The sequence below is a fragment of the Taeniopygia guttata genome, chromosome 3 (assembly GCF_048771995.1).
Source record: "Taeniopygia guttata chromosome 3, bTaeGut7.mat, whole genome shotgun sequence".
NCBI classification, from domain to species: Eukaryota; Metazoa; Chordata; class Aves; order Passeriformes; family Estrildidae; genus Taeniopygia; species Taeniopygia guttata.
The window spans coordinates 111283695-111308318 of NC_133027.1; the positions used below are offsets into that span (position 1 = coordinate 111283695).

At 38.8% G+C, this 24624-nt stretch overlaps 1 protein-coding gene across 6 annotated transcripts in view; it reads left to right on the plus strand.

Moving 5' to 3' along the window:
- Positions 1-24624, plus strand: part of MACROD2 (mono-ADP ribosylhydrolase 2) — an 825711-nt gene that overhangs the window by 576249 nt on the left and 224838 nt on the right. For all 6 annotated transcript variants that reach the window (XM_030269686.4, XM_030269685.4, XM_030269687.4 and 3 more), the window contains one exon: positions 7681-7754. In XM_030269686.4, coding sequence (XP_030125546.4) covers positions 7681-7754 — 74 coding nt within the window. The remainder of the gene's footprint in view (positions 1-7680; positions 7755-24624) is intronic.

Genomic DNA, 24624 nt, shown 5'->3' on the forward strand with positions numbered 1-24624 from the left:
TCAATTAACATTTCTTTGTACAGCATTTGTTTCTGGAATAGCAATTCTGATTATGCTATGAAGTGTATTTAAAGGAGAATGATGTGCTGGAGCTCAGGAACAGCTGCATACATGTGTTTAAACAGCTGTGTACATTACACAGACATTGCATATACACTCTCATAGGTGGATTTTATAATTGCAAAACTACCTGCATGAGTATATCTTCCATTTGCATTGTCTATGCCTTCTCCTCCTATAGGAGAATGCTAATGGCCAGAGCACGGAGATCTTTTTGCTTTCAGTGTTGTGCTGGTGTCTGTCTGATCTTTCACCTACTGTGCTCATCTTGAAGCCTAATTTTCTGTTTGGGAATTAGAAATTCCCTGACAGACAGAAAAGCTCCATCACACAGCACAGTAAACAGCACAGCAGCTATGAAGCAGTTTTGCTTCCCAGAGTCTCCAAGTATTGCTTGCTATGTTTTTTTTACAACTGCTACACAATCCATTTCTCCAAGATGTATCCCCTGCAAGCATACTTCTTTGCAAATGCAGGAAAAGCAAAACCAAAACTTAGATTTCTAATAGAAAAATTTACTACTACAGCAGAAATGTGCAATTCTTACACACATGCAGCTCTCCTTCAGAATGGCATTATGATACTTCTTGCAGCAAGGTGCTTGTAGGGGAACACTCTTCCTCCTCAGTAGTCCAAATGTAAATGCATTTTCACTAAAATTTCTTCCCCCCTCCAATGCTAATAAATAATAAACAACGCTGTAAACTTGCAATCTAGTTTTTCTTCAGTGGAATCTTTAGACTCTGTTCACATGACCTCCATGATTGCAGTGTATGTCTCTTCAGCTGACACTTTTAACACAGTTATATGGCAGGTATTTTTCCAATGCTATCAACAAGGCAGAGCGTGAAGTGAAGCATGGTGTGATATTGTGTATTTCAGAGAAAACAGCTGTGACCTAGTTTACCTTGCATTGTAGCCACCTTTTGGTAACCAACGTCTTTCAGCTGCAGCCCTAAGGTGAGCCCAGATATACAAAAAAATGCACCTGAGCTGCAGGTAGGGCAGGTGAGTTGATGTGCTGAGCAGACAAGGGGCCCCTATCAGCCAGCACACAGTAGGCACCTCTTCTGACAAGCCAAGGCTGAGCAAGCCCCGTTACCAAGACAGTCCATGTATCTTGACCTCCAACTTGTCTTGATTTTGCTGGCTTGTGTGAGTTTCATCACGTTCCCTGGTGTCGGAATCTGTGGTATTGATGATTCCAAGATTGTAGAAAGTCTCTGTCTTTCAGCCCCACTGCCAAAGCAGAAGCCATAATTCGTCTGTGCTGGTTTCAAGGCTGTTTATTCTGTTTATCTCTAACATGTTCTGCTGCCCTGCCGCAGCTCTGTCCTGCAGGGCAGCGTGTGGGGCTCTGCCCTCAGTGGGATGGTACAAACATTAAATACCACAAACTACCTGTGCTGGATTTACAATAACGTGCCAATATCTGTCACCTACGTTGAACAGTGTGTCCCCAGCCTAAACCAACAGAAAAATGCCAACACTACAGTGAAACATAGAGGGCATGAAGAAAGAGAAAAAGGACAAGGCACCCCCAATTTCCTCCATCTTGTCCCCTTTGGACCCCTTATCTAGAATCCTAAAATTTTACTTTTGCACCCGTGCCACACTTAATTATTACTGATATCAAACACTCAGAGCTTGTAATTCATCCTGTAAGATTGAAAACTCTTTTCCATGGACAGTGATCACAGACAGTGTCTCTGGGGGCTCTGTACAGGGGTGTTCCTGACCCCTGCCAGGGTCCCAGACCTGCCAGGGCAGCCAGAGGGAAGCCCTGGATTCCCACACCCCGGTGCCAGCATTGACCCTGACTGACTTAAGAAGGGATCCCTGTCTTACCCAGTGTACTTTTATGGATGAAGAAAGGCTCTCCCTTATTTCAACTCTCTACCAGCTTTGTGTCATTGTATCAGAGCAGAAAAGTTCTTGTGAGTTTCTTTATTAACCACCTTCCACCAGCTGCATCTGTCATGTCAGTTCAATGCAAGTGGATATGATTCTTCAGGAACTGCATGTAGTTTTATGTTGCTGCTGAATTTTTTCACTCAAGGAAAATGTAAAGGTTTGTACCTTTCTTGGGATTAATTGAGAAGCATATAATGATTTCTTCACAATAATGTTTTGTTTATGCATTTTGAAAATTTCTTATTTCCCCTTCTTTGTTTCACATGAATGATAATGAATTACTGTAGCCCAGTCTGTGAAGGATACAGTGAATTGGTGCAGCTTTGTTTCTTGGGGTAACAGAAAGGTTACTGGCTTTTAGCAGTACTTAATTCCACTTTCTTAGAGTTAGTTTTTGAGTGGACAGCAAATAAGGTTTTCTCTGGCTGAATGAGTTCAATAAGGCAAGGTAGGTTATTTAGCAGAAGATTCATGGCTCTTCAGTTTAGTCTTCAAAGCAGCTGACCCAAATGTGGGTACTTTCTTTCCAAGTTATAAGAGTCCACAAAAATGATCAAGGTAGGAACTTAGCATGTTTGTCCAATCACTTTGTGACAATGGTAATTAAAAAAAAAAGAAAAAGAATAGTGAGTGAAAAAAAGCAAAAATCTTGAGAATAGCAACACAATAAGCTTTTTGGTAGAATACTATCAACTCTTTCCAAAAAAAATGGATTTTCCATGCTAATGGGAATCAACATGAATTCATGAGTGAATTCATTTTGACTACTAAAATACATCTCTGACAAGATGATTATATGGGATCAGTTGCAAGATTATTCTGTTTATTTCACAGCTGTAGGACAAGTGGATGTATTGAGTTAACCCTACATCAGGCATGCTGGGCTGTGCATCTCATTTATTCTCTTTTATTGTCCTAAGCAGTCTCAGCTGTGCTGTCAATAGCTGCCCTTAACCCACATGGCCGTAATGAAGCGCAGTTATTTACGTGTTGGTTGTGGTTCAGAAGGTGTTTACAGTACCAACAATAATATCGGGTTTCAGAACATGTATGGAATAAATTCTTAGTACCTTTTTTCTCTTCTTTCCCACTTATTTCCTTTAAAGCATCTTTGTATTCCATGCCATCTGGTGCTGATGATTCCAACATAGCAAGTACTTGATGCACAGTGGAGATACCCTGTCATACTGACTGCAGAGATGGCCTTCAATACGGTCCCCCAGTTTAAAAATGTGACAAGCTACTATTTGGAGACCATATTTTATATATCTGTAAACATACTGACAAATCTATACCTTTAAAACATGGAAGTTTTTCCATTTTAACAGTCTTGTTGATTAAGCAGTGGGACTCAGGGTTGATTTTAGCACACAGGAACAGTCTGCAAACTGTTACATCTTGATATATGCACAAATATGCCAGTGTAGATATTTTTTCTGAGAAAAATATGAAAATACATAATGATTATTTGTGTTGATGTGCATTTGGTTCTTTTAATGATTTGCTTCAAAATTAAACCATTTAAACTGGCAAATAAGAATATTAAGCCTGTGACGAGCCTTTTAGAATCCATAGAGAGAGAACATTTTAAATGAATAAAAACCTGCCTAGCACTTAGGCTGTGCTAGCAGAAAAGGATACAGACCTTTTTTTACCAGGAGGAGCTGATTTACAGAAAATATTGGGCATCTCATTTGAACTGACAAAGTGTAACACTTATCGCTATAGCTACTGAAGTGATTTTTCTGGATTGACATTTGCTTGTTAGTATTATAGCCCTCCTGTTATAATCTCTTATCTTAATCCTCAAATCATATTAAAGTTTGATTACTTAATACCTGTATTTTGTTAATGGGCTCTTCATGGGGAGGTGGCATTACCTGATTGTAAGTTAGACATTTTTTGTAAGATTGGATCAAACCCAGTAAAATAGGCAGATAAAGCTACCAGCAGCTCCACAAGGTTTGGCAGTCCCTGAAATAGATTTCTGTTAGTTTTGTGTCTCAAAATCCTTTTTGCTCTGCTATGATTTGAAGAATATTGTGCAGGTTCAGAGTTGGACTCTATGATCCTTGTGGGTATGTTTCAACTCCGAATAGTCTATGATTCTGTGGACCACTGGGTTTTTTCGGATACTGCACAGATAAATTAGGCAGAGTAGCAGACATAATTAGTAAATGGTTCTCCACTGAATCCCTCAAGCACAAAAGACTGAGCATTTACACAAGGGTGTCTAACAACAGGGAATTCATTGCATATTTTGTGTACTTTGATGAAACAGGATGACTTATGTTCTTACCAGTTTCATTCCAGGGAAGAAATTCAAAATGTAGTGGGAATATCAGTGAGCATCTCTAGTTACTATCTTAGTTCTCCTCCACACTCTTCTCCTCTAAAACAGCACATTTATTTCATATCCAAATAATTCTGCCATATCTTATCACGCCTTTGCAGGAAAATTATGGCCATGATGACTGCAAGGACTGTCACAGCCTAGAGCTTGCTTTGCCAGCTGTCTCACAGGTCAGGGTTACAATTTCCAGGAATGACTTGGTAAAGCCCTGGAAAGAGTTGCAGATTGTTGTAAGTTTGAAGCCCTCTCAAAGCTTTCCTAGGCTGTCACTGTGGGTAGTATCTGTGCAAAGACATACCAAAAGCAGTGTAGTTCAGATGAGGTGTACTTTATGTGATGGTTCCTACTGACTCTGAAGGCTTTCACCCATGGTGCCATCAGCTGTGATGATGAAAGGTGTGCTGTTAAAAATGTCTTCTGTACTTAGAGGGGCACCAGAGGAGTGGCTGCTCCTATCCAGGAGGAGCTTGAGGAGCTGAGATCTTGGTAATGGATGGTGAGATGTGATCACTTGGCACTGCAAAATGCAGATGGTGGCAGTAAAATCGTCACTTGCTGAAGCAGTTCTTCAGGAAGCAGACACAGCCTGCATTGTTTTTTGGTATAGCTGGGTATGTTGCCAAGGTGTTCACTGTGGCAGTGGAGGATGTAAAAAGCTCAGTCCAAGTTAGATACCTGTGTCTGTGGGTAGGTGCACTTCGCCACACACCTGCCCATGACATCCAACCTGCCAACCCTCTCTCTCTCTGCAGGCGAATAAACACAGTGAAGTCCTGTACCTCATGGCCAATGTGTGATTTTTTGTGCCCTCATCCTTTTCAGTATGCTGGAGGAGCGCTCACTGCAGTAACATGGCCCAGTGTCACTCATTACTTTACCTGTTTTATCTTTTGTGAAATTGAGCCTTTAGCCAGAATTGCCTGAGCTGCTGCTCCAGCAGTCAGTAAACTGTGAGGCACCTCGAGCTCATTTCTCTCAAGTAATTTGATTCCCACGTGCTTCCTGAGATTGCTTTTTCACTGAAAGTGGGAAAGAGGGAATGGGAGTGCAGAATGGGAGCAAACCAGAAATGTTATGGCAGGCAAATGTAGGCTAGAGATAAAAACAATGCAAAAGCATGTTTTAAAAGATCCCACCTTGCTTTATCTTCCTTTAACCCAGTCCTATAAACAAAAATGTTTTTCTGTTTGAGAATCAGAGACACAGGGGCTTTTGTGCTGGTGCAGGGTTTGCAACAGGAGGATAATTGCATCCTGCTTCTACATATCAGTAAGATAATCCTTTCCATAAAATTCTCAGAAATGTGTGGAAAATGCTAATTAGATTATTCTTTTTGGGGGGTAGCTGATCATGAAAGGCTATGATGGATTTCAAAATATTTTCTGAAATCACACACACAATTCAAGGCTGTTTATTTAGGTTGCTGAACTATTTCCTTTACATTGTGGTGACTAAGTAGTAATTGAAAACCAGTTTTCTAGATAAGGTTCTATTTAAGACTGGTAAGTATGGCAGCAGTTTCTAAACAGTGTGCAATCTATGGAGAGATTCTATACAATACTCAGTGCTTTATCACTATTTTGGCCAACTATCCTACTGCAAGGGAGTGAAAAACAAGCCTGAAAAGTTAATCTTGCTGGAGGGAGAATTGTTCTGAAAATAAACCATTCAGTGCATAAACAATAGTATATCAGTTGTCTGAAATATGCATTTGTCCCTCTGCATGGTGTTCATTTTATGTCCAAGCAGAGCTACCACACTCAGAGCATGGAATTTCTATGTGAAAAAGTCCCAGTTTGTTAGCTAGGATGTTACTAATTTGAGCAGATGGTCTGCTTAGAGCTCTGTTATTTTACATTATGAAAATGAGGCTGTTGGAAGTCCCCGCTTTGGGTTTCGTTAGTGATGGTTAGTTGGTGTCAGGAGACATATGCCTTGATGATATCAGCAGCATTATTAAATGTTACAAGAATTTATTTTCCCAGCAGCAATAGACGTATCCACAGTAACATTTCCAGGGTCTAAGCTAGTTTTCTATCTTGGACTTGGTAAGTTTATTTTTTAAAATGTAAAAATAGGCTTTATTGAGAAATGTATTCAAAGGAAGCACATGCTAAATGTTGGTATTATCCAAAATTGACTGTTTTACTTGTTTTTCTTGATGAATTGTTGTCATCTGTCACTTCAGAACAGTACACATGCTGCTGGAGCAAAGTTTTGCAGTCAATTCACAGCGAGTGATGTTTTGGGAACATGATTCAGTGGAGGGATTTTGGTTTGGGTTGGGTTTTTTCTTAATTTTGCATTGCACATATTTTAAAAAAGGGTTAAAGATATGAGTCAAAAAGCTGAAAAATTATAATTTTTTGCAGTATCTGTGTCTCAGTTTATGGTGCAAGGGTGATGTATGATGTAAGAAAGGCTGTATCTACACAGCTGTATGCCCAATTTCATGACTCTATCTAACCCTGTTGCTTGCTTGTCCACTGTGCCTGCAGCTCCATCTCTTCAAAGCCTATTCTATTAATCCAGCCTACTGAGAGCGATTCATACGGCTTATGGGGTTTTATTTTTAAATCCTCACAGAAATGATTTGCTGCCCCCAAGTTAGGAATTTAAAGGAAAATTAAATTAAGGTGACTAAGTAATGAAAGCATCCATGGATCTGATAGGTAGAAACCATCAAAGAAAAAGTCTGTATCCCTGGAAAGAGTTTTGTTATTGTTTAATGCTGAGGGGAATTACTATTGCTAATGTATCATGCAACATAAGGCCTTAAGTTCATATGCTTATGCTTAATGAATTCTTTAATTTCCAAAGTTGTTTGTTTTGATTCAGGTCATAAATTGAGAGATTTCCAAATCAAACATGTCTCCCTTTATAAAGCCTATGGCACTGGGGTCATAGTGTGGTATAGTTTTGCTGACAGATGGATTAAAAAAAGAAAGCCTTAAGAATGCCCTTATGCCTTAAGAAATGTCTGAATTTTTCTTGCTGCCATGAAATGTAAGCCTGGTATTTGTTACTGTGATAGATGTGTTGAATGGTTGCCTGCCTAGTATGACACATGTAGAGCTCTCTATTGTTTCTTCTTGTCTTGAGCAGTGGACTTTTCTTAACTAGAGTCAAGGAAAAAAAATCCAGTAAAGCAGTGTGCCTATTTATTTAGCTGGGGGAAAATGTAACAGATGTTGCCTAAAACCTTTATACAAATCTGTGAAGAAAGGAGTTGACCAACTGTAATTCCAAAATATTTTAAAGAATAGGAAGAAAAAAAAGCCCAGATTTTTGATTTCATACATAGAAAAGAAATATGTACATTTTATTTATCTCCAATTTCTTCTCTTTTTTAGGTTTTCCAAATGAGCCTGCTGCTGTCATTGCCCTTAGCACTATTAAGGAATGGTTAAGCAAGAATCACAATGAGGTACGGAAAAAAATAATTTTTTTTCAAATTTCTGTTTAAGATAACGGTCTTTGACTCCAAAACTGTGAAAAGAATAAACATAGGCTTAAGCTTGAAGTCTTTTGTTATTTAGTCTTAAGACCAGTGAAGTCATGTCAGGACAATATAGCCAGAGAAAGATGTTTATGTCTAAAAGCTCTACTAGAGTTCAAAGGAAATACCTTTGTTTGAAACCATACTGTGCATTTCCTGTGCATTGTAATCTTTCCTGGCAAAGCAGAAGACTGTTCTCTTCCTACGCTGTTTCTGAGTGTCAGAGTTTTTGGGTAATAATGAGGAGATTCTTGGAAAGGAAATGTGCATACCAGCTGTCAGTGGAAACAGCCACCAAAGGTCAGTGGTGTTCCAGAGGTCACTTTACAGTAAGGAGCTGTAGGTTCCTATTTTGTGTTTTCATTAATTTTTTTGGTTTCCTTACTATTAAGTGTTCATTTTCCAAGAAACATTCACTAAATATATGAAATTTTAATAGTACTGGTCATCTTCCATAAGAATGATTATTTGTACAAGATGAAAAATGCTTTTAACAGAATTATCCACATCTCTCCTCTTTCCAGTGTTTGTCCTTCTCTGTTCCTAGTGTTGGATTGCAGAAGTGCAGTCAAAAAGTGACAAAACAAAAAAAATCATTGCGTCTTAAACTGACAGTTGCCTGTTTCCTCAAGATGATAGCCAGCAGATTTCAGAAAGTTAAAGTTATTTGGTATTTTGTCTGGAAACATTGAACAAAGCATTCAGTGGAGAAGCACTGCATACAAGGATGTAATTAGTAATATTTTTCCTCTAGCAATATATTCAGGGAGCTTATTTTTTCCTAAGAATCTGATATGTCAGGGTATGAATTTAGTGGGTTTATATGGTTTTGTTTGGGTTTTTGCCAAATTTGGATTAAAAGGAAGTAATATGTTGAGATTTGAGCAGTAGAGTTGAGGTTTTCAAACCTGGAAGTGCACTAAGGAGGGCATACCTGTTCGGACACTGATTCTTTGCAGCACTGAGTTAGTGGCTGCTGTGGCTTTTGCTGCTGTCACAATTGCTTCCCACAGCTGGAAAGCTGAGCGGTGAAGCAGAATTTTGGGTGGCCTAAATCTCATCAGCATATCCCTGAACTTACATTTTTGGGATCTTGTCTGTTTGTAATTTTAATCTGGATGTGTAAGGTTAAAACAGATATGTTTGTGGTGCTTACCATCTTACAATTTCTCCTAGCTTACTTTTTACAACATAATTTAAAAAATAGGCTAAAATGTTTGTTTTAGTTTCTTGTTCCAGAAATAAGCTTTTCTTCCTCAAAAACTGAGTCTGTATTGTATATACATCTCCTGCCTTGCTCCTCACAAACTCCAATTTAACCAGAATGACTTTTAAAGAAGTAGCTGTCATTTGTAATGTTCGGACAGTGAAAGGAGACCAGGCTGTCCTAATTACAAAGCAATTATTTAAAGTTATCCTACTCATCCTACTCATCTTACATCTTACACTAATCCTATACTTCTGTCTTATACAGTTGGGTTTTGGTTTTTTTTCAGTTTGGACCATTACAGCTCATAGTTGTTGTCTTAATTGTGTTTTTCCTAAAATCCTGAATCCCAGCCTCAGCAAGGGGAGGTCTCACTCTGTTTGATGCACTTGAGGACATATGGGTGGTGCAATTATTGCATATTAATGATGATGATGATTCAGAGCTGTTCCCCCAGAGTTTTTGCTGATTTTCGAAGGAACTGGAGTATTATGCTTCTGTCAGGATATGTTTTGAGGGTTTGGTTATTCACAACTTTGTACTTTCTCACATGAAGCTTGCTTTCTTCCTGGGGTTTTTCCACAATCCATTGGCTTAAGTTTTAGATTATGGCATACTAGCATGTTTTACACGCTGTAAACAGGACAGCAGCAAAATAAAGATATTTAATTTTATTGAAGACAGCAGTAATTTATGCAGTAAAAGGGATCTTTGGGAAGCATACCATAACTGGGTTTCTTTCATTTAATGCATACAGCAATGTGAGCAAACTTACCTGGTTTAAAAGAACTGATGTAGCTCTGTGCTAGGGGTCAATGTGATCAATTTTATAATGTTATGGAACCATAGAATGTTTTGCATTGCAAGGAACCTTGAAGTGCAGCTAATTCCAGCCCCTGCTATGGGCAGGGATGCTACCCACTATACCAGACTGCTCAGGGCCCCATCCATCCTGGCCTTGAGCACTTCCAGGGATGTGTACTTACTCCCTTGATCTAGATTTTGTGTTTTGAGTAGTAATATTATACATTACCCAAGCTTTCCCCCAAAGCAGCTCATCATACAGCAATGGAATCAAGAGGACTTTCTGTGCTTTAGTACGGTCTCCTCTTATTGCACACAGACATATGATGTAGTCCTTTCTACAAAGTTCTGTCTTAAAGACAGATCAATTCCCACTACACCCACTGGATATTTAAATTCACGTTTTCTAGTCTGGGAGCAAAACCTCTAACGATCTGGCATGGGGGCAGCTTTTCAGAGTGCTGTCTGCATCTCATTCCTGTTAGCACAGACCAGACCTGCTCTCTGGTACTGCCTGAGCTGTCAGGATGAGTTGGTGTGTCCTGCTAACAGCCTCTCCTGAGCAAGAGAAGCCTCCTACACTTCACTCTGGTAAATTAATCAAAGTCTGCTTCTTTCCCTCAACCTTTGTTCTGCAATCTGCCTTAGCTGTGAGAAGGTTCTGCTCCTTTAGTCCCAAAGGTGTCTGGCAGCCAGTTCTGCCCTTGGACCTAACCACTCACTAAGGTCTCAAACTCCTTGATTGTAGAATGTGAATTGACTGATTGAATTCAAGAAGTTTTAGTGCAAGACAGAGAGCATGCTCACTAGGGAATCTGCCTCCATAGCAATATACCTGGCAAAAACAGGTAGGTGAATAAGGTGGAAAGCTGACAAATTTCCAAGTCTTTTGTTGTGCTCTACAGCAGCTGTGTCTCATCTGCCTTCCAGCAACCCAGAAATCTGTGACAAATTTGGGAAAGATAAGGCAAGATTCTTGTTTTCTCCTCTCTACCTTTCTGTAGTACTTCTTTCCTTTGATGCTATAATGAAGATTTTTAAGATATTGACATTAATTCCAAATATAAATAAATCAGTTGCTATATTCCTTAGTCAGCCCAGAAGCCTGAAAATGTAACTTGAATGACTTCTGCAAGCTGTGTTAGAGTTCTGCAAATTTCTCTGTCATAGTATTTAAAGGACAAGTGATTTGCATTTAATAAAAGGTTTTCTTATCCAAGCCCATGGTTGTGCTTGACCCCTCAGGTGTTTGTATAAAAACTTATTAGCATGCTTAACTCTGATGTCACTTAGATGAATGTCTCATTACCATGCAAATGGAGTTAGCTTCTTTCTGAGGTTAACTGTTACAAAGCAACAGAGAGGTATTTCTATTGTCATTTACTCAACACACATCCACCATAGTTCAGCAGCCTAAAACTCAACTGCATAAAGCTGGCTGGGAAAAACAACTGTATTAAAAGTAGTGGTCTGGACTCAGTTTTGTGTAACAGCAGCACCCTCCCACTCTTGAAATGAAGCCCTTAATCAAACTAATCTCTGGCCATGCTTTACCCCAAGGTCTGCTGACTTGCAGCCAGGGGGCAAATCTAGTTTAGAAGCTGTAAGTGTAGAAATCCCTTGGAGCAAACTCCCTGGTATGGCCTCAGTCAGCAGTAGTGGTTAATTTACTGCAGACCACCTAGGCTATCTCCTTAGCAAACTGTGTTTTCACTTTGCTCAAAACGCTCTAGAGGTTTAACAGAATTCTTCAGAGCACAAAATAGAACTTGTGTTCATCCTTAGGAAATTACAACCTGGGATTCATTTTAAAATGCACATTAAGCTTTTTAAACAGGTCAGGTTGGTTGTTTCTGGGATAATTTGGCAAGGTTTGAGGTGTTGCCAGCTGATTTCCTGTATCTTAAGAACATTATGACAGCTTTAAAGACTGGACCCCCTATATTATTGGGGGTGATGGGGAGAGGGTTATGTTTGGGTTTTTGTGGCAGCTGTCTGGAAATGTTTGCAATTATAGAAATTATCTACTTCTGCTTTGCTATGTTTCTCAAAGGGGTGAAAAATAAAAAGATCTCAGTGTATGCCTCACCATACAATACACTGACATGAAAAGCCTCAGGACTTTTTCACTGCTCAAGAAAATACTTTAATTTGACAGCACATTTAGTTCAAAGTATTGTTCTTTCTCTTGCACAATATCTCACAACATTTAATACACACCCTGCTAGAACAACTGGGAAGGTGCAATGGCAATGTGTGTGCTGTTAAAATAACTGATACAAATTAAAAGCACATAAATGAGAAATAAATAAACACATTCTTGATTCCTTTTCATTAGATTCATTGCTGAAGACAGACTTTTTTTCTTGTTTTGTCTAAAGTACATGAGACTAAAGTCCTTGTCTTTTAACAGGTAGTTAGATATTATCCCACAGCCAAAAAAAGGTGAACATTTCCAGCAAAGCAGGATGAGCCAAATCCCAGTCCAGCTGAAATTAGTGGAACTCTGTTTTAATGAGGGTGGGGAGGTGATCAGGGTCACATTTCTTATAATCCTCCTGACAAAAATGTTCATGAGGAAACCCCTGTTTCTCTAGTTAGGCACGCTCCAAGACGGGTGCCCTGTACTTGTGCTTCCTTTGGTATTGTGCTCCACCCAAATATGATATGTGGGGGTATTTCCCACTACTAAGGCAGCTAAAGGTAGGATCTCTCATGCACCTAAAATGGTGCTGGGTACTGGTGACCAGTTTGGAGAGAGATACTGTGATGACCAGCTGCTGCCCAGGAGGGAAGAGCAAAGAGAGCTGCCACCACTCTATATTGCGCAAAGCAGGCTTGCCTGAAAGATCATTTAAATATTAATTTTATTTCGTTTTTAATTTCTCTAACCCCCTCCTTTTGGTGGTCTCAGCAATCTATTTCTGGCTCTTCATTCTTCAGAGACAATTAAAGAAAGTGGCATCTTGAGATGAGGTCTAGGCTTTATCTCTGTAGAAGGATGCAGATGGAGACAGCGTGTCTTGGAAAATGTTGCTTGATGCAGTTCCATTTAATGTTACCTCAGTTAGATTCCCCTAGGGCAGAGCAACTAACTCTCAACATTTATTCCAGAAAGGAGTGGAGTAGCTAGCTGGCAATATTTAATTAATTAAAGCAAGTTTAAAAAAAAAACAAAACAAAACAAAAAACAAACATGTATATTAATGCAAACAACTCCCCTTAAGACAGCATGACTTTTAGTTTTGATTTGTTAGTTTTCATGTTTGCAGTTTTACAATTGTCAACAAAAGCATGTGAAATTTTGACAAAAATATACGTATTTATGCCTAAGGTGATATCTTTTAGTTCAGGCCTGTGGTGACATGTATTCATTGTAAAGAATATTTATTACTCAGAAATAAAGCTCTGAAAATGCAGGTTTCAATTGAAGCCACTGACAGATCCTCAAGGACAGTAAGGGTGCCGATAAAAATTCATCCGGCTATTTTGGTCGCTCTGATATGCCAGTATCACTTGATTAACATAATCTCCTCCCCTCCCCCAGCACTGTTCTCTTGGGTAGGTTAAAAAATGATCTCCTTTCTATTTCTACATTCTAATTAGGTGGTAATCATATGCTGCTCTGATTGAAATGAAAATCAGCCATCATGCCACTGTCATCTTGCTGAAGTCGAGAAAAAAAAATGCTTTTCAACTGGTACAAAATTAAAATGATTTACTTGCTCTGTATAGCTGCTCTCTCACTAGGCTCAGTGAGATTCAGTGTCATCCCCAAAGCCCAAATCTAACTATCATCCCTACAGACAATTCATTTTCTGAAATGATAAGGCAGCTGCCAAGGCAGCAATGCTTTTCTTCTATGTTCTAGAGGCTGCTGTTCAGTTAGAGGGGTGATAAAGCAAAGCGGACGAAGCCTGTCTTTGTTACACATAATACTTTATTTATTAACTTGAAAATGTTTTAGTATTTTTGCTACAGCTACTGAGAAACAGGCAGAAAGGATCCCTCCTGGACAGAACTGTTGGAGCTCATGATGGCTGGGAATGTCCCAGGCCAATGTCCTGTGGTGTGGTTTTCGAGGTGCTCATTTGTGACCAAAATGAAACTGGAAAGAAGGATTTGGAGCCATGGCTTTCTCTCAATGCTTCCCTCTAAAATTTGTGGAGGATCAAGGAAATCCATGCATAGTGTAGATGTTTTCACTGAAAAAATCTTTGTAAAGATTTATCTAACCTTAGGGTACTGCATCAAAAACACCTTCAGTAACTCCACTACAACTAATGAGTGTCACTAATACAAAACAGAGCTCTGCATGGGTTCTTTCATGTTTACAGAAGTTAACTGTCTAATAATTGAAATTTTCCAAAGAATTTGTTCATTTTATCCTTACATTTAATAGCAGTTATGATACTTCAAAATTCTACAGGCGTGTAGCTAAATTAACAAAATTGTCTCTGCTTTGGGGCTGAGATTTTATTTTGTTTCTTTGATTTATTTTTTTTTTTTTTGCCTTGTGATTTCTGGATGTTTGGAGGGGCCTTACAACTGTGGTGAGCAATGTGGAAAAATACTTAAAAATAAGTAGAAACAGTGGCTTTATTTTCTTTCTTGTTACTTCTTGCATGACAAAAAAGATCAGGATAACAGCCCGTTATTTCTGTACTGGCTTTCAGCCAGAAATCTGATAATTTCAACTGGCTCCTCAAATCAACACAATGCAGAAGAGGTCCAGCCTTCATTTTGGTAGGACTCAGTTATTGTTGCTGCCCTTCTGGGGACTTTAAATCACTTGTGTTCCTCATCCTGTGTGTATGTAGGAATATGTAACTGAGGAATAACAATCCACGTAGCTCGAGTGAGATTCATGGATAAAATACTTCATGAGTAATGGAGAAATTTCTGCAGCAATCTTTGTTTTGCTTCCGTGCTCTTGACATGAGTAAATCTGTTGTGATTTATATTTTGCTCTACTTTGCTGTCTGACTGGACTGTATGGGTGGTTACAGCTGGGTCTCAGCAGGAGAGGAGGAGATGGTGGAGAAGGTTTTCCTTCTGCTCTGTGGAGGTTTGCAAGGAGGCTGCTATTGTGGAGATATTCTCCTTTGGGAGACTCAGAGGAGAAGCTGCCTGCCAGGGGTGGCTGTGGCTGGCAGTGAGCAGCAGAGGGAACCAGGTGGAATGGATGAGTACCAGCTGCTGGCCAGGCTGCCTGCCCAGCACAGTGCCCAGGGAGAGAGGTGGCACTGCTGGCACGGGCAAAAAAATACATTAGGTGAGTCTCATACTGAAGCAAACATTGGATCACTCTATGAAGAACCAAACTGGTACGAAAGAAATAACTGTAAACACAATATTTTGCTAGGTTTTATACCACTTTCCCATCTAAGATCTGGCCAATTTCTACCATCATTTCCAGCCACATCAGCCATCAACAATAGGTCACAATCAAATATATACAGAAGGAAAGCCACGTGGATCTTTATAGCCAGAGTGCATTCCCTATGAAGAATAGAATGAGTTTATTGCTGCTAGACTTCAGCATCTTGACATATAGTTTGAGATATATGATTCTGACATTTAATAGGTTAGATAATATTGGCCACATACTTCATAGGTTCTGTATCCTACTGTATTCCTGGGAAGGTGAAAAATAGGTCTGTCTATTAAATATGAAATTACAGAACAGATTGAGAAGAGCAATGTGGATGTGGAGAGCATTGACAATGAGGACCTGAGGAAAGATGGAAAAAATTATGGCAGGCATCCAAAATAAAATAACTGAAAATTAATATAGAACAAATTGCTCAAATTCAAATGTGAGAACAGTTTAAGGGTGCATATGACCTTCCTACTTAGAGTTCAGGAGAGATTATGTGATTCTTTCATTTATTTGGGATTAATGAAAAATGGAAAATAAATTAAGGAGCTATGAAATTCTTCACTTCCATAGGAATTGTAAGCAATGCTTCATGGGAAGAGTTTTTGAACAAATGCCATGCAGAGACTTACTCAGGTTTCTCCTTACTTCTAACCTGATCTCCCACTCCCATGAGATAAAAAATGAAGATTACCTTTTACAAGCATAGACTGTTTACAGCTACTAAATCTAAATAGAATTAATTTATCGAAGAAATTATTTTCTTTTTACCTACATAAAAGGAGAAAAGGATGAATATACTTTGTGGCTAGTAAAATAAGTGGAAAACAGCCAGTGGTTAGATGATAAATACGGGTGAGGGCGAAAGCGGAATTAAGTAGCTTTAAAAGCAATATAATTTTACAGTTGAAATGAAAGTTTCCATGGCACAGAGCACAGCTTTGACTTGCAGTTATGCCTTGTAAATAACAAGGTCAGCATTGCTATGTCTCTCTAATTTTCTGTCTTCATCCTGATTCAGGAGCACACTTTCATTCAGGACTAAATTTACATTTACCAGAAGTGAATTTGGGATGCTTTTCTGAACCAGGAGTATTGAACTTCTCTGAGCTGGTATATTGGTCCCATAGTTGCTATTACACCTAAGATACCACTTGGTAGGACACTTCCCTACTCTATTTTAGGCTGAAAAGAAATACCAAGAATCAGATGCTATATCTTCATCCACATGATCAATGCCCAGTAAATCCAGGAGAATAGGTGTCTTTCTGATTTCCCCCCCTTTCAAGAAACTAGGGCCTTTCAGGGACCCATGTCTACATTTCCTAGATTTGATGATGTGTGAGGAAGGGATTTTTCAGGTTCTGCATTCTTTTCTGGTTTATTCCATACAGCTTTTCCACACACTTAAAAGGCATTGTGCTTTTAAACCTCATTCTGGCTACATATTTTCAGGTTGGGGGAAGGGTTTTATATGTAATTTTCAGCCTTTTCTGCTGTAAATTTCATCTTTCATTTAAGGCCTTTTTGGGTTTGTGATCTAACCAAAAGGTTAGGAAGCCTTAGTCTTCTATTTGCGTATTGATAGTCCTATCCTTTAGTTTAGGTGGTGAAGGATTGTTTTATAGGTAAAATGCACTCTGTATGAATAATTTATTATTTTTGCTTTTGCATTTTTTAAAAAACTTCTCTATGTGTGGAAATAAGTCTTTGAAAATTCACTGTTGCTTATTGTTGGGCTTATTGTTATAGGAGTTGGGTGCTCAAACCTAAAACAAAACAAACTTATCACAGAGCACTTTGACTCCCCTGACTTCAATCCTGATGCCTGTTGGATGATAACCTCTTCCCTGTGGACATTTAAACAAACATCTCCCTTTGGGGTTGCATATAATAATATATGATCTGTATGATGATAACTTCCTGTTGGGAAATATTTCAGAAGGAGCAATAGAAATGAAGTTCTTTGGTCCTCCTGACTGTGTTCCCTGTTAAAATCTCCCCCTACAGACATCATATAAAGTTAATTAATATTTATAAAGCAAATATGTTTCCCTTCAGACAGCTGAGGTGCCACTGCCCTTGTTTTTTGTTGGATTCTATGAACTTTGATACAGCGTTATATAGCATAACTGCAATATCTCATTAATATACATGCTTAGATTTGTAGAATATCACAGACATTTTTTATTTATGTGATTTTTATGGGGCATATCATATGAGAATAAAATCTCAGCTACAGGTTGCTTATGTGTGTGTGCTTGTCACTCAGACCTCTCAGATGGGGTCTGAGTCTTCATGGGAGTTTGGGAAATGCCTGGCATGCTGTTGGTACTGAATGGCTTATTAACAAGGTGGAGTTGAGTATGTAAGAAAATGCTGTACTGCAAATTATCAAAGATACTTGTAATTCAGTTTTCTGAGTGTAAATCCAAAGGGTAAGCTTCTGTAGACTTACACTAGTCTTCAATGCCTTCCTGAATTTTACTAAAGGTGGGATTTTTGCAGTGAAGGAATTATTCAACATGATTGCTAGCAAATAACAGTGAGCATAAGGATCCCTAATTGTGGAATCACAGAATGCTCCGAGTTGGAAGGGAGACACAGAAACTGTCAAGTCCAACTAAGGTGGTAGTGTTAGTGTTTGTTATAGGAGATAGAGTAAAAGCCTGAATTAGCTCCCACGTTGAAAGCACAAGCATTTGCAAAAAATACAGTGGTTTATTTATTAGTACTTGTGGTAGTGTGAGTGTGGTGCTTCAGTTTCTGCAGTGTTCTCTTTGCGACAGAGTTATCTTTGAGGGACAATCCCATGACGTGCAAATTATAGCCATGGTACTCCAAAAATAAATCTCACTTGTATGATGCCTCCAAATAGCAGAAGCTGAGAGGGAAAGAAGGAACTATAGATATTATTATTATTATTATAGATATTATTATTATTATAGATATTATAGATATTATTTTTTCTGAGATATTAAGAGAATAAAGAATTATAGGTATACAATACCACGTAAAAATACTAATTCAATGTGAGATTGCCCAGTGAAATGGGATTTCCACCTAAATGATGAGTAACTTGTCTTTATTAGTGATTCACGGTCACCTTTTATGTTGTGTATGTGGGAAAAAGGGATCCTGCTGCTGTCAAATGTGCTAAGATCTGGGGCAGATGTCTAGCTGTGGACAGCCATGGAGACCCCATATGGTTTTTCTCTGTGGCCTGGACTGGAAATAAGCAGGGGCAGGGAATTCTGACACTGTCTCTTACCCAGAGTATTGCCTGACCTTTAGAAATGAAGCACTGAGAAGCTGTTTGATCCAGATTTTTAGTTCAAAAAATATCTTAGTTGAAAGGGAGAGCTACCATAGATCATGTAAGTGCACTGTTGGTCGGTGGGTTTTCTGCAGTGTGCTGGTGGAAAAGGTTGATCTTGGATGTCCAGGGTATCCAAAGCAGTCACATGGAGTACAAATGAATTGCTGATACAGGGATCTGGCAGGCTCCAGTATGCACTGCTCTCCCCTCCTTTGTACTTTCTTTTGCTTTGCAGTTTCTTCCTTTCAGCCATCCCTGTTCTGCCCCCTGTGTGAGGGGTGAATGTGCCTATTTATATGTGGCTTTTCTGCCTGGGCATTTAGCTGAGTGCTTTGGATCAGGATGTGGAAAACAAAGGCTGTACCTCCACTCTGGGTCTATCTCGTGTGCTGCAGATTTTGTTTTTAGGTAGGGATTTCAAGTCCAGCTGCTCCTTATTGACCCTGTGGGGAAATGGCAGGTTGAATCAATTATTTGACATGCACATTCTCTGTTGGCACAATTCTCCAGAGCCTTATAATGGCACAAATTATGATACTTGCTAGTGAAAAAAGAAAGTTACAATTGGGTATAGCAATTAATAGGCAATTAAGGAGGCATTCTTTTTTCTTCCCAAATATTTTTTTTTCCCAGCTATTTTTAGATTTGAATTGACTGAATAGTTAAAGAATTGCTTTTGGAAAGGAGGATGGTAGTAGTATTTTTTTCCTGCATGGGCTTTGATTTTTCTTCCTGCGGGGACAGCAAGAAGCACAGACAGCTGTTATCAAAACAAAATTGAACATAAAATGCTACCAAACTGTTTACTATCTCTGAACTATAATGCAGCAGGTTTATGTTTTAATGATGCATTTTTTTTTATTACACATGGCATTGGTGTTCAAACTTACATTTGTTTAGAAAAATAACGAGATTTGAAGGTAAATGGAGTGTATGTCTGGAAACAATCTAAGGTATTTTGTTAAATTCCTTTCTGGCCGGGGTAGTGACATTGCCCAGCAGGATGAAACGAGGAAGAGGTCGGAGGGTGTTGGGTGTGCATGGGTTGAGATGCCAACACAATCCGAAATGACAATGTCTGGGAGCAAAAGAGCAGAGCAGTCCCAACCCCCCTTCAGCCCAGGGCAGCCCTGCTGAGGCTCCAGCACAGGGGTCAGTTTGTGCCAGCGCCTGGAGCGCTTTTGTGACGGTGACACTTTGTCACTTTGGACCTGGACTCAGACACTCAGGGCCACCAAGCAGCCCCAATTCAGCTGCTCTGCCCCCTCAGACACCTACACTGTGTTTGACCTTGTGATGTACAAGCAATAAAGACTCTATATTTTATAATGGTCTCCAGAGCTGTCATGTCCCAGTTTTCAGCTAGATTAATTAGCACCTGTGTGAGTAATTCCATACATAGTCATTTTGAGCTGAATGTTTTCTTCCAGATTATTTTCTTCTAAATGCTCTAGAAAGTGGTTTGGAAGAAATATTCAGTGGTTAGTAAAGGTATTTATGCTTGTGAATCCATAGAAGGTATATATTTTATAAAGCTTTTTCAAATGAAAATATGTGACAAGTATAAGGTTTTGCTAGCTGAGTGGCCTCTGTGGGCTTTTGATAAAAAGAGGTCAAATTGGTTCTGTGAACTTAAAACCACAACTCTACTAATTAATGTGATAGGAAAATGGTAGGAAATGCAATATAATTATTCACAGAACTGGGTCATAATTTCTTTTGCAGTTAGTTTTTGAGCATGTTGCTACACCACAATGCTTTCCATTAATAATGAAGATATTTTGGAGAAATAGTATTAGCAGCTGGTTGACTGTAGTTAGTTGATATATTATTGTATTCCAGCACATTCTGTCAGGGACTGCTGTGAATGGCTTAAAGGCTTCTTGGGAGAAATAAAACCAAGATAACCAAGGAGAAGTAGTTTGACTTAATAGTTCTCAGGCTCTGTATACGCTGATTCAAGGAGGCAAATTACTGAAATACATAAAGAATGTTGGTTTAGAAAATAATGATATAATGATTTAATAAATGTTGTCTGTGGGAATAGCACATCAGCTCTTGTAGGAGTAGGGTAATGCAGTGGAGCTCCGGAGAGTTTTAAAACCTGAGTGACTAAACAACATAAATCCATCTACTTATGGATTTAATCCAAGTGCCTCTGTCAAAATTTGGAGTAATGAATTAACAAGTAGTTTAAGGAATTAACCCTTTATGTAACTGAGGCGTGCTAATTACTGCCTTCCCCCCCTCCCAAAATTAACAGAGCTTCAAATAAATGCATTTGCTTTCAGAGTGAGGACTAGAGAAGAGAGGCAGAGCAAAGCTGTTGTTCTGATCTTAAGATTTTCTAAACCTTCTGAGTTTACATTCTGTTAGAGAATTTTCTTACACAACTTTCTGTAAGCAACCTATTGTTTTACGTTCCTTCATAAAGGTAAAGAAACTTAATGTACTAGTAGTTTGTCCAATGTCTTTGGAGAGGTGGCACATTCACTCTCCAATCCACTGTCACCTTTGGAAAAGTATAAATGCTAAAATCAAAAATTAAACACTCTTTTTTCACCTTACAAATAACAATAGCTTGTGTTATGCTTTCACATATCCTAATGCAACACAAAGCCCTGGAGAGGATTTAACAATCCTTCACCTCCAGATCACCAATTTCAATCCAGACTATTTTTTCCATGTTTGAGAGCTTCCCAGCCTCTGTACTAGTCTGGCCCCTGCAGAATGAAATTTAGAGCATGGATTTGCTCCCTTTTGTCGATTGACAGGACTCTAGTTGTACCGATGGACATTATGCATCGAAAGAGTTTTATTCTGCAGTCATGGCACCCAGCTGGAGATTTTGCTTTTCTCTCCAGAGTAGCTGGGATTAGGCACAAAACAGCAGCCTCTGGTGTGGATAGTTGCAAATGTTCAGGGATGTAAGAATGAATTTCTTCTTAGATGTGCTTATTGCAGGAAAGGGAAAGTGAGTACTTCAAAAGAACTGAGCTATTTGATCACAGAACATTTTATTGTACAGTTAATTATGTCAAGTAGGCTGAACTGAGATAGGGTTCTTAGTGATTCTTTTGCTGTGTATATAATTAGATCCACAGAGCTGTTTCCTCAGCTGGTGTCAGGCTGCTTAGCTCTGTTTAAGTCAATTTGCATCAGCTCAGAAGCTGGACCCCGGTATTTATGGAACCATTGACTGTTTATTATACCTGAGTAACACACAGCCAAGTTCTGTACCCTAAGGAAATATAGGCCAAGATGTATAAAGTCAGAAAAATGGTACCCTATTCCCTTTTAATTAATGATGGGCTAATCTCAACCTTCAGCACTTTTATTTGGCACTTTTTAGAACTTAGAGCAATTAGATACAGAAGTAAAGAATTGCCATGGTGTTTGGGAATGGGCTTGAAATTCAGAGGAATTTGAGGTGAGGGATTTGATTTAGGTCTTTGTAGTCTGTGCAGGTATGGAGACGTTTTACTATTGAAAAAGATAGACACTCTCCATAATCAAGCTTCCAGATTTTGATTTAAAAGAGAGCAGTAAAAAATTCAGATTTCCCATGCTATCTATTTTAAATTTGAAGCCAATGTTACCCTGGTGCTTCCTACAGCTGAAAAAGCAGGTATCCCAAAAGAGGAGCGCTCTCTGTATCGGTTAAATTATTTTAATACAGTTAATCTTTCAAACTGTGTTCAATCTGTTAATGGATATTTTTAGCTCTGCAGGCCTTGGAATGCCCACTTTCTTACACTGTGCTTTTATGTTCATCATTGCTAGAAACAGGGTGGGTTAAGAGATTAATTTAAAAAACTGTAGAAAATGCCAGTGTCTAATATAGTGATTAATCAAGTTACACTCATTTACCTCAAAATGCTTTGAAAAGATGCTTTCCCCAACACTAATTATTTCTGTATTGTTCTTATTTGCATCACATGCATTTCACATCACAAGCATTTTGCTGCTCTTCATCTTAACTTATTAAATCCTTCTTGTTCATGCATGAATCTGGACAGCTGGATGCCACTAATGGGGCAGCTAGTGCTACCCGGTGGTCTATAATCAACATTCTGTTGCCACACATTAGCATCACTCTGCATGCCTGAAAGGACTAAGAAATTTGATTTGTAAAGCAACAGCTGATTAGGGATGATTAGTAAAAAGAGGGTCATGGATATTGTGTAACACTGACTCTTATCCTTTCAGAATCCAGCCTAGAATGGCATATTTGCTGTGTCAATGTGTACAGAAATAGATGAACCATTATCAAAATGTTTTTATCACTAATCATTTCTCAAAGGATGTTCAAAACCAAACACATTTAATAGCATTTAAATGAAAACAAATATGGAAATTGTCACAAAATTATGTCTATTTTAAACAAAGCATACCAATTAATTTTTCTGCAGTGTCGATGGAATACAATATGCCATTTTAAACATACAAAAATATTACTAAATCTACCTTAAGTGCCTTGGTAGATACCAGAGTCTTCTAGATACTAAGGTTGATTTGAACACTGTAAAAAGAATCAATTCATTTTTGAAGGAGAGTGAGATACACTTGGAAACCCAAAATTGTACCAGGCACTCTTGAATGACCACTGAAAAATGTAATCAATGGCTTCAGTGTAACCTGTTTATACATTCATGATAGTTCATTCTTCAGAGTGCTCTGTAAGCATCATCTGCACCTGTATGCAGTTTGGAGTTTTGAATGGAAGTTTGAAATGAAGGCTTTTCCTCATTAAAAAAAAAAAAAATAGCAACAAAGCCTAACAACACAGAAATTCACAAGATACCAACCCCAAAAAACCAACCAAACAGAAAACCCCAGTAAGAGCAGTGAATCCAACAGTTCTTGGATATCTTTCCTCATTCCTCATCCTGGGGACCTCAGTGTATTTCTCTGCTAATGGGATGGCTTAGGTTAAAGATCATCTTGTTCCAACTCCCCTGCCACAGTAGACCAGGTTGCTCAGATCTCCATCCAACCTGGCATTGAACACTTCCAGAGATGGGGCATTCACCCCCTTCTCCAGGCAACCTGTTCCAGTGTCTCACCACCCTCACAGAGAAGAATTTCTTCCTAATACCTAATATAAACCTACTCCCTTTCAGTATGAAGCTATTCCCCTTTGTCCTGTTACCCCAGGCCCTTGTAGATCATCCCTCTCCATCCCTCTCCATCCTTCTTGTAGGCTCCCTTCAGGTACTGAAGGTCACAGTTAGGTCACCCCAAATCCTTCTCTTTTCCAGGCTGAAGAATCCCAATTCTCTCAGCCTTTCCTCCTAAGGGAGGTGTGCTCATGCTTTTCTAGTGCTATCAGTATCCAAGAGAGGAGACAATTCTTTCTTTCTTGTTGTTAACCACTCTTGGTAAAGGGTGATTTTGAATGGGAAACACTGATCATCTTAGTGCTGCCTATATTCAGCTATTACCAGTGCTGGAAGAATCATTCAACTGGAAGATGCCCTTTGCTGTGGGACTTTCACAGTATTCCCCTTATTTCAGATTCTTGCCCACCCCAACATTTGGCTTTGATTGGATGTCAGCAGCAGTGGGCAGAAAGTGGACAACATGGCATTTCCATCTTTCAGTAATGTTTAGTCCAGATGTTGTCTTTTTTTGCCAGGAATTTTTTTTTTCTTTTTTTTCTTTCCTTTTTTTTTTGACAACGGGAAAAAAGAATGTGATATAGTTGTCTAGGTTTCCATTTGAGAAAGGTTGGAAAACAAAATAACAAGAAATATTTCCTAATACTTATAAAAAAATTACAAAAGAAAATATATAGCTTGCCTGCTTTCTTCTGTCATACTTTCACTGGTAATTACTGTAGCAAAAAAAAAAAAAATGTTTGTATAAAAAATTGGAAAGAAAGTGAAATACTAATCGCTGCATTCTTGGTTACAGACCACAAAGGGATGTGGATTACAGAGCTGTTGGTACACTCATGAGGTGCCTGTAGGCAGCAAAACCTAATGCAATCACAGGGTACATAAATAGCCTTCTAATGTACAAACTGTTGCACTTCATCACTGTAGTGGACATTATTAAGACAATTATTTGATCCTTTGTGACTTGC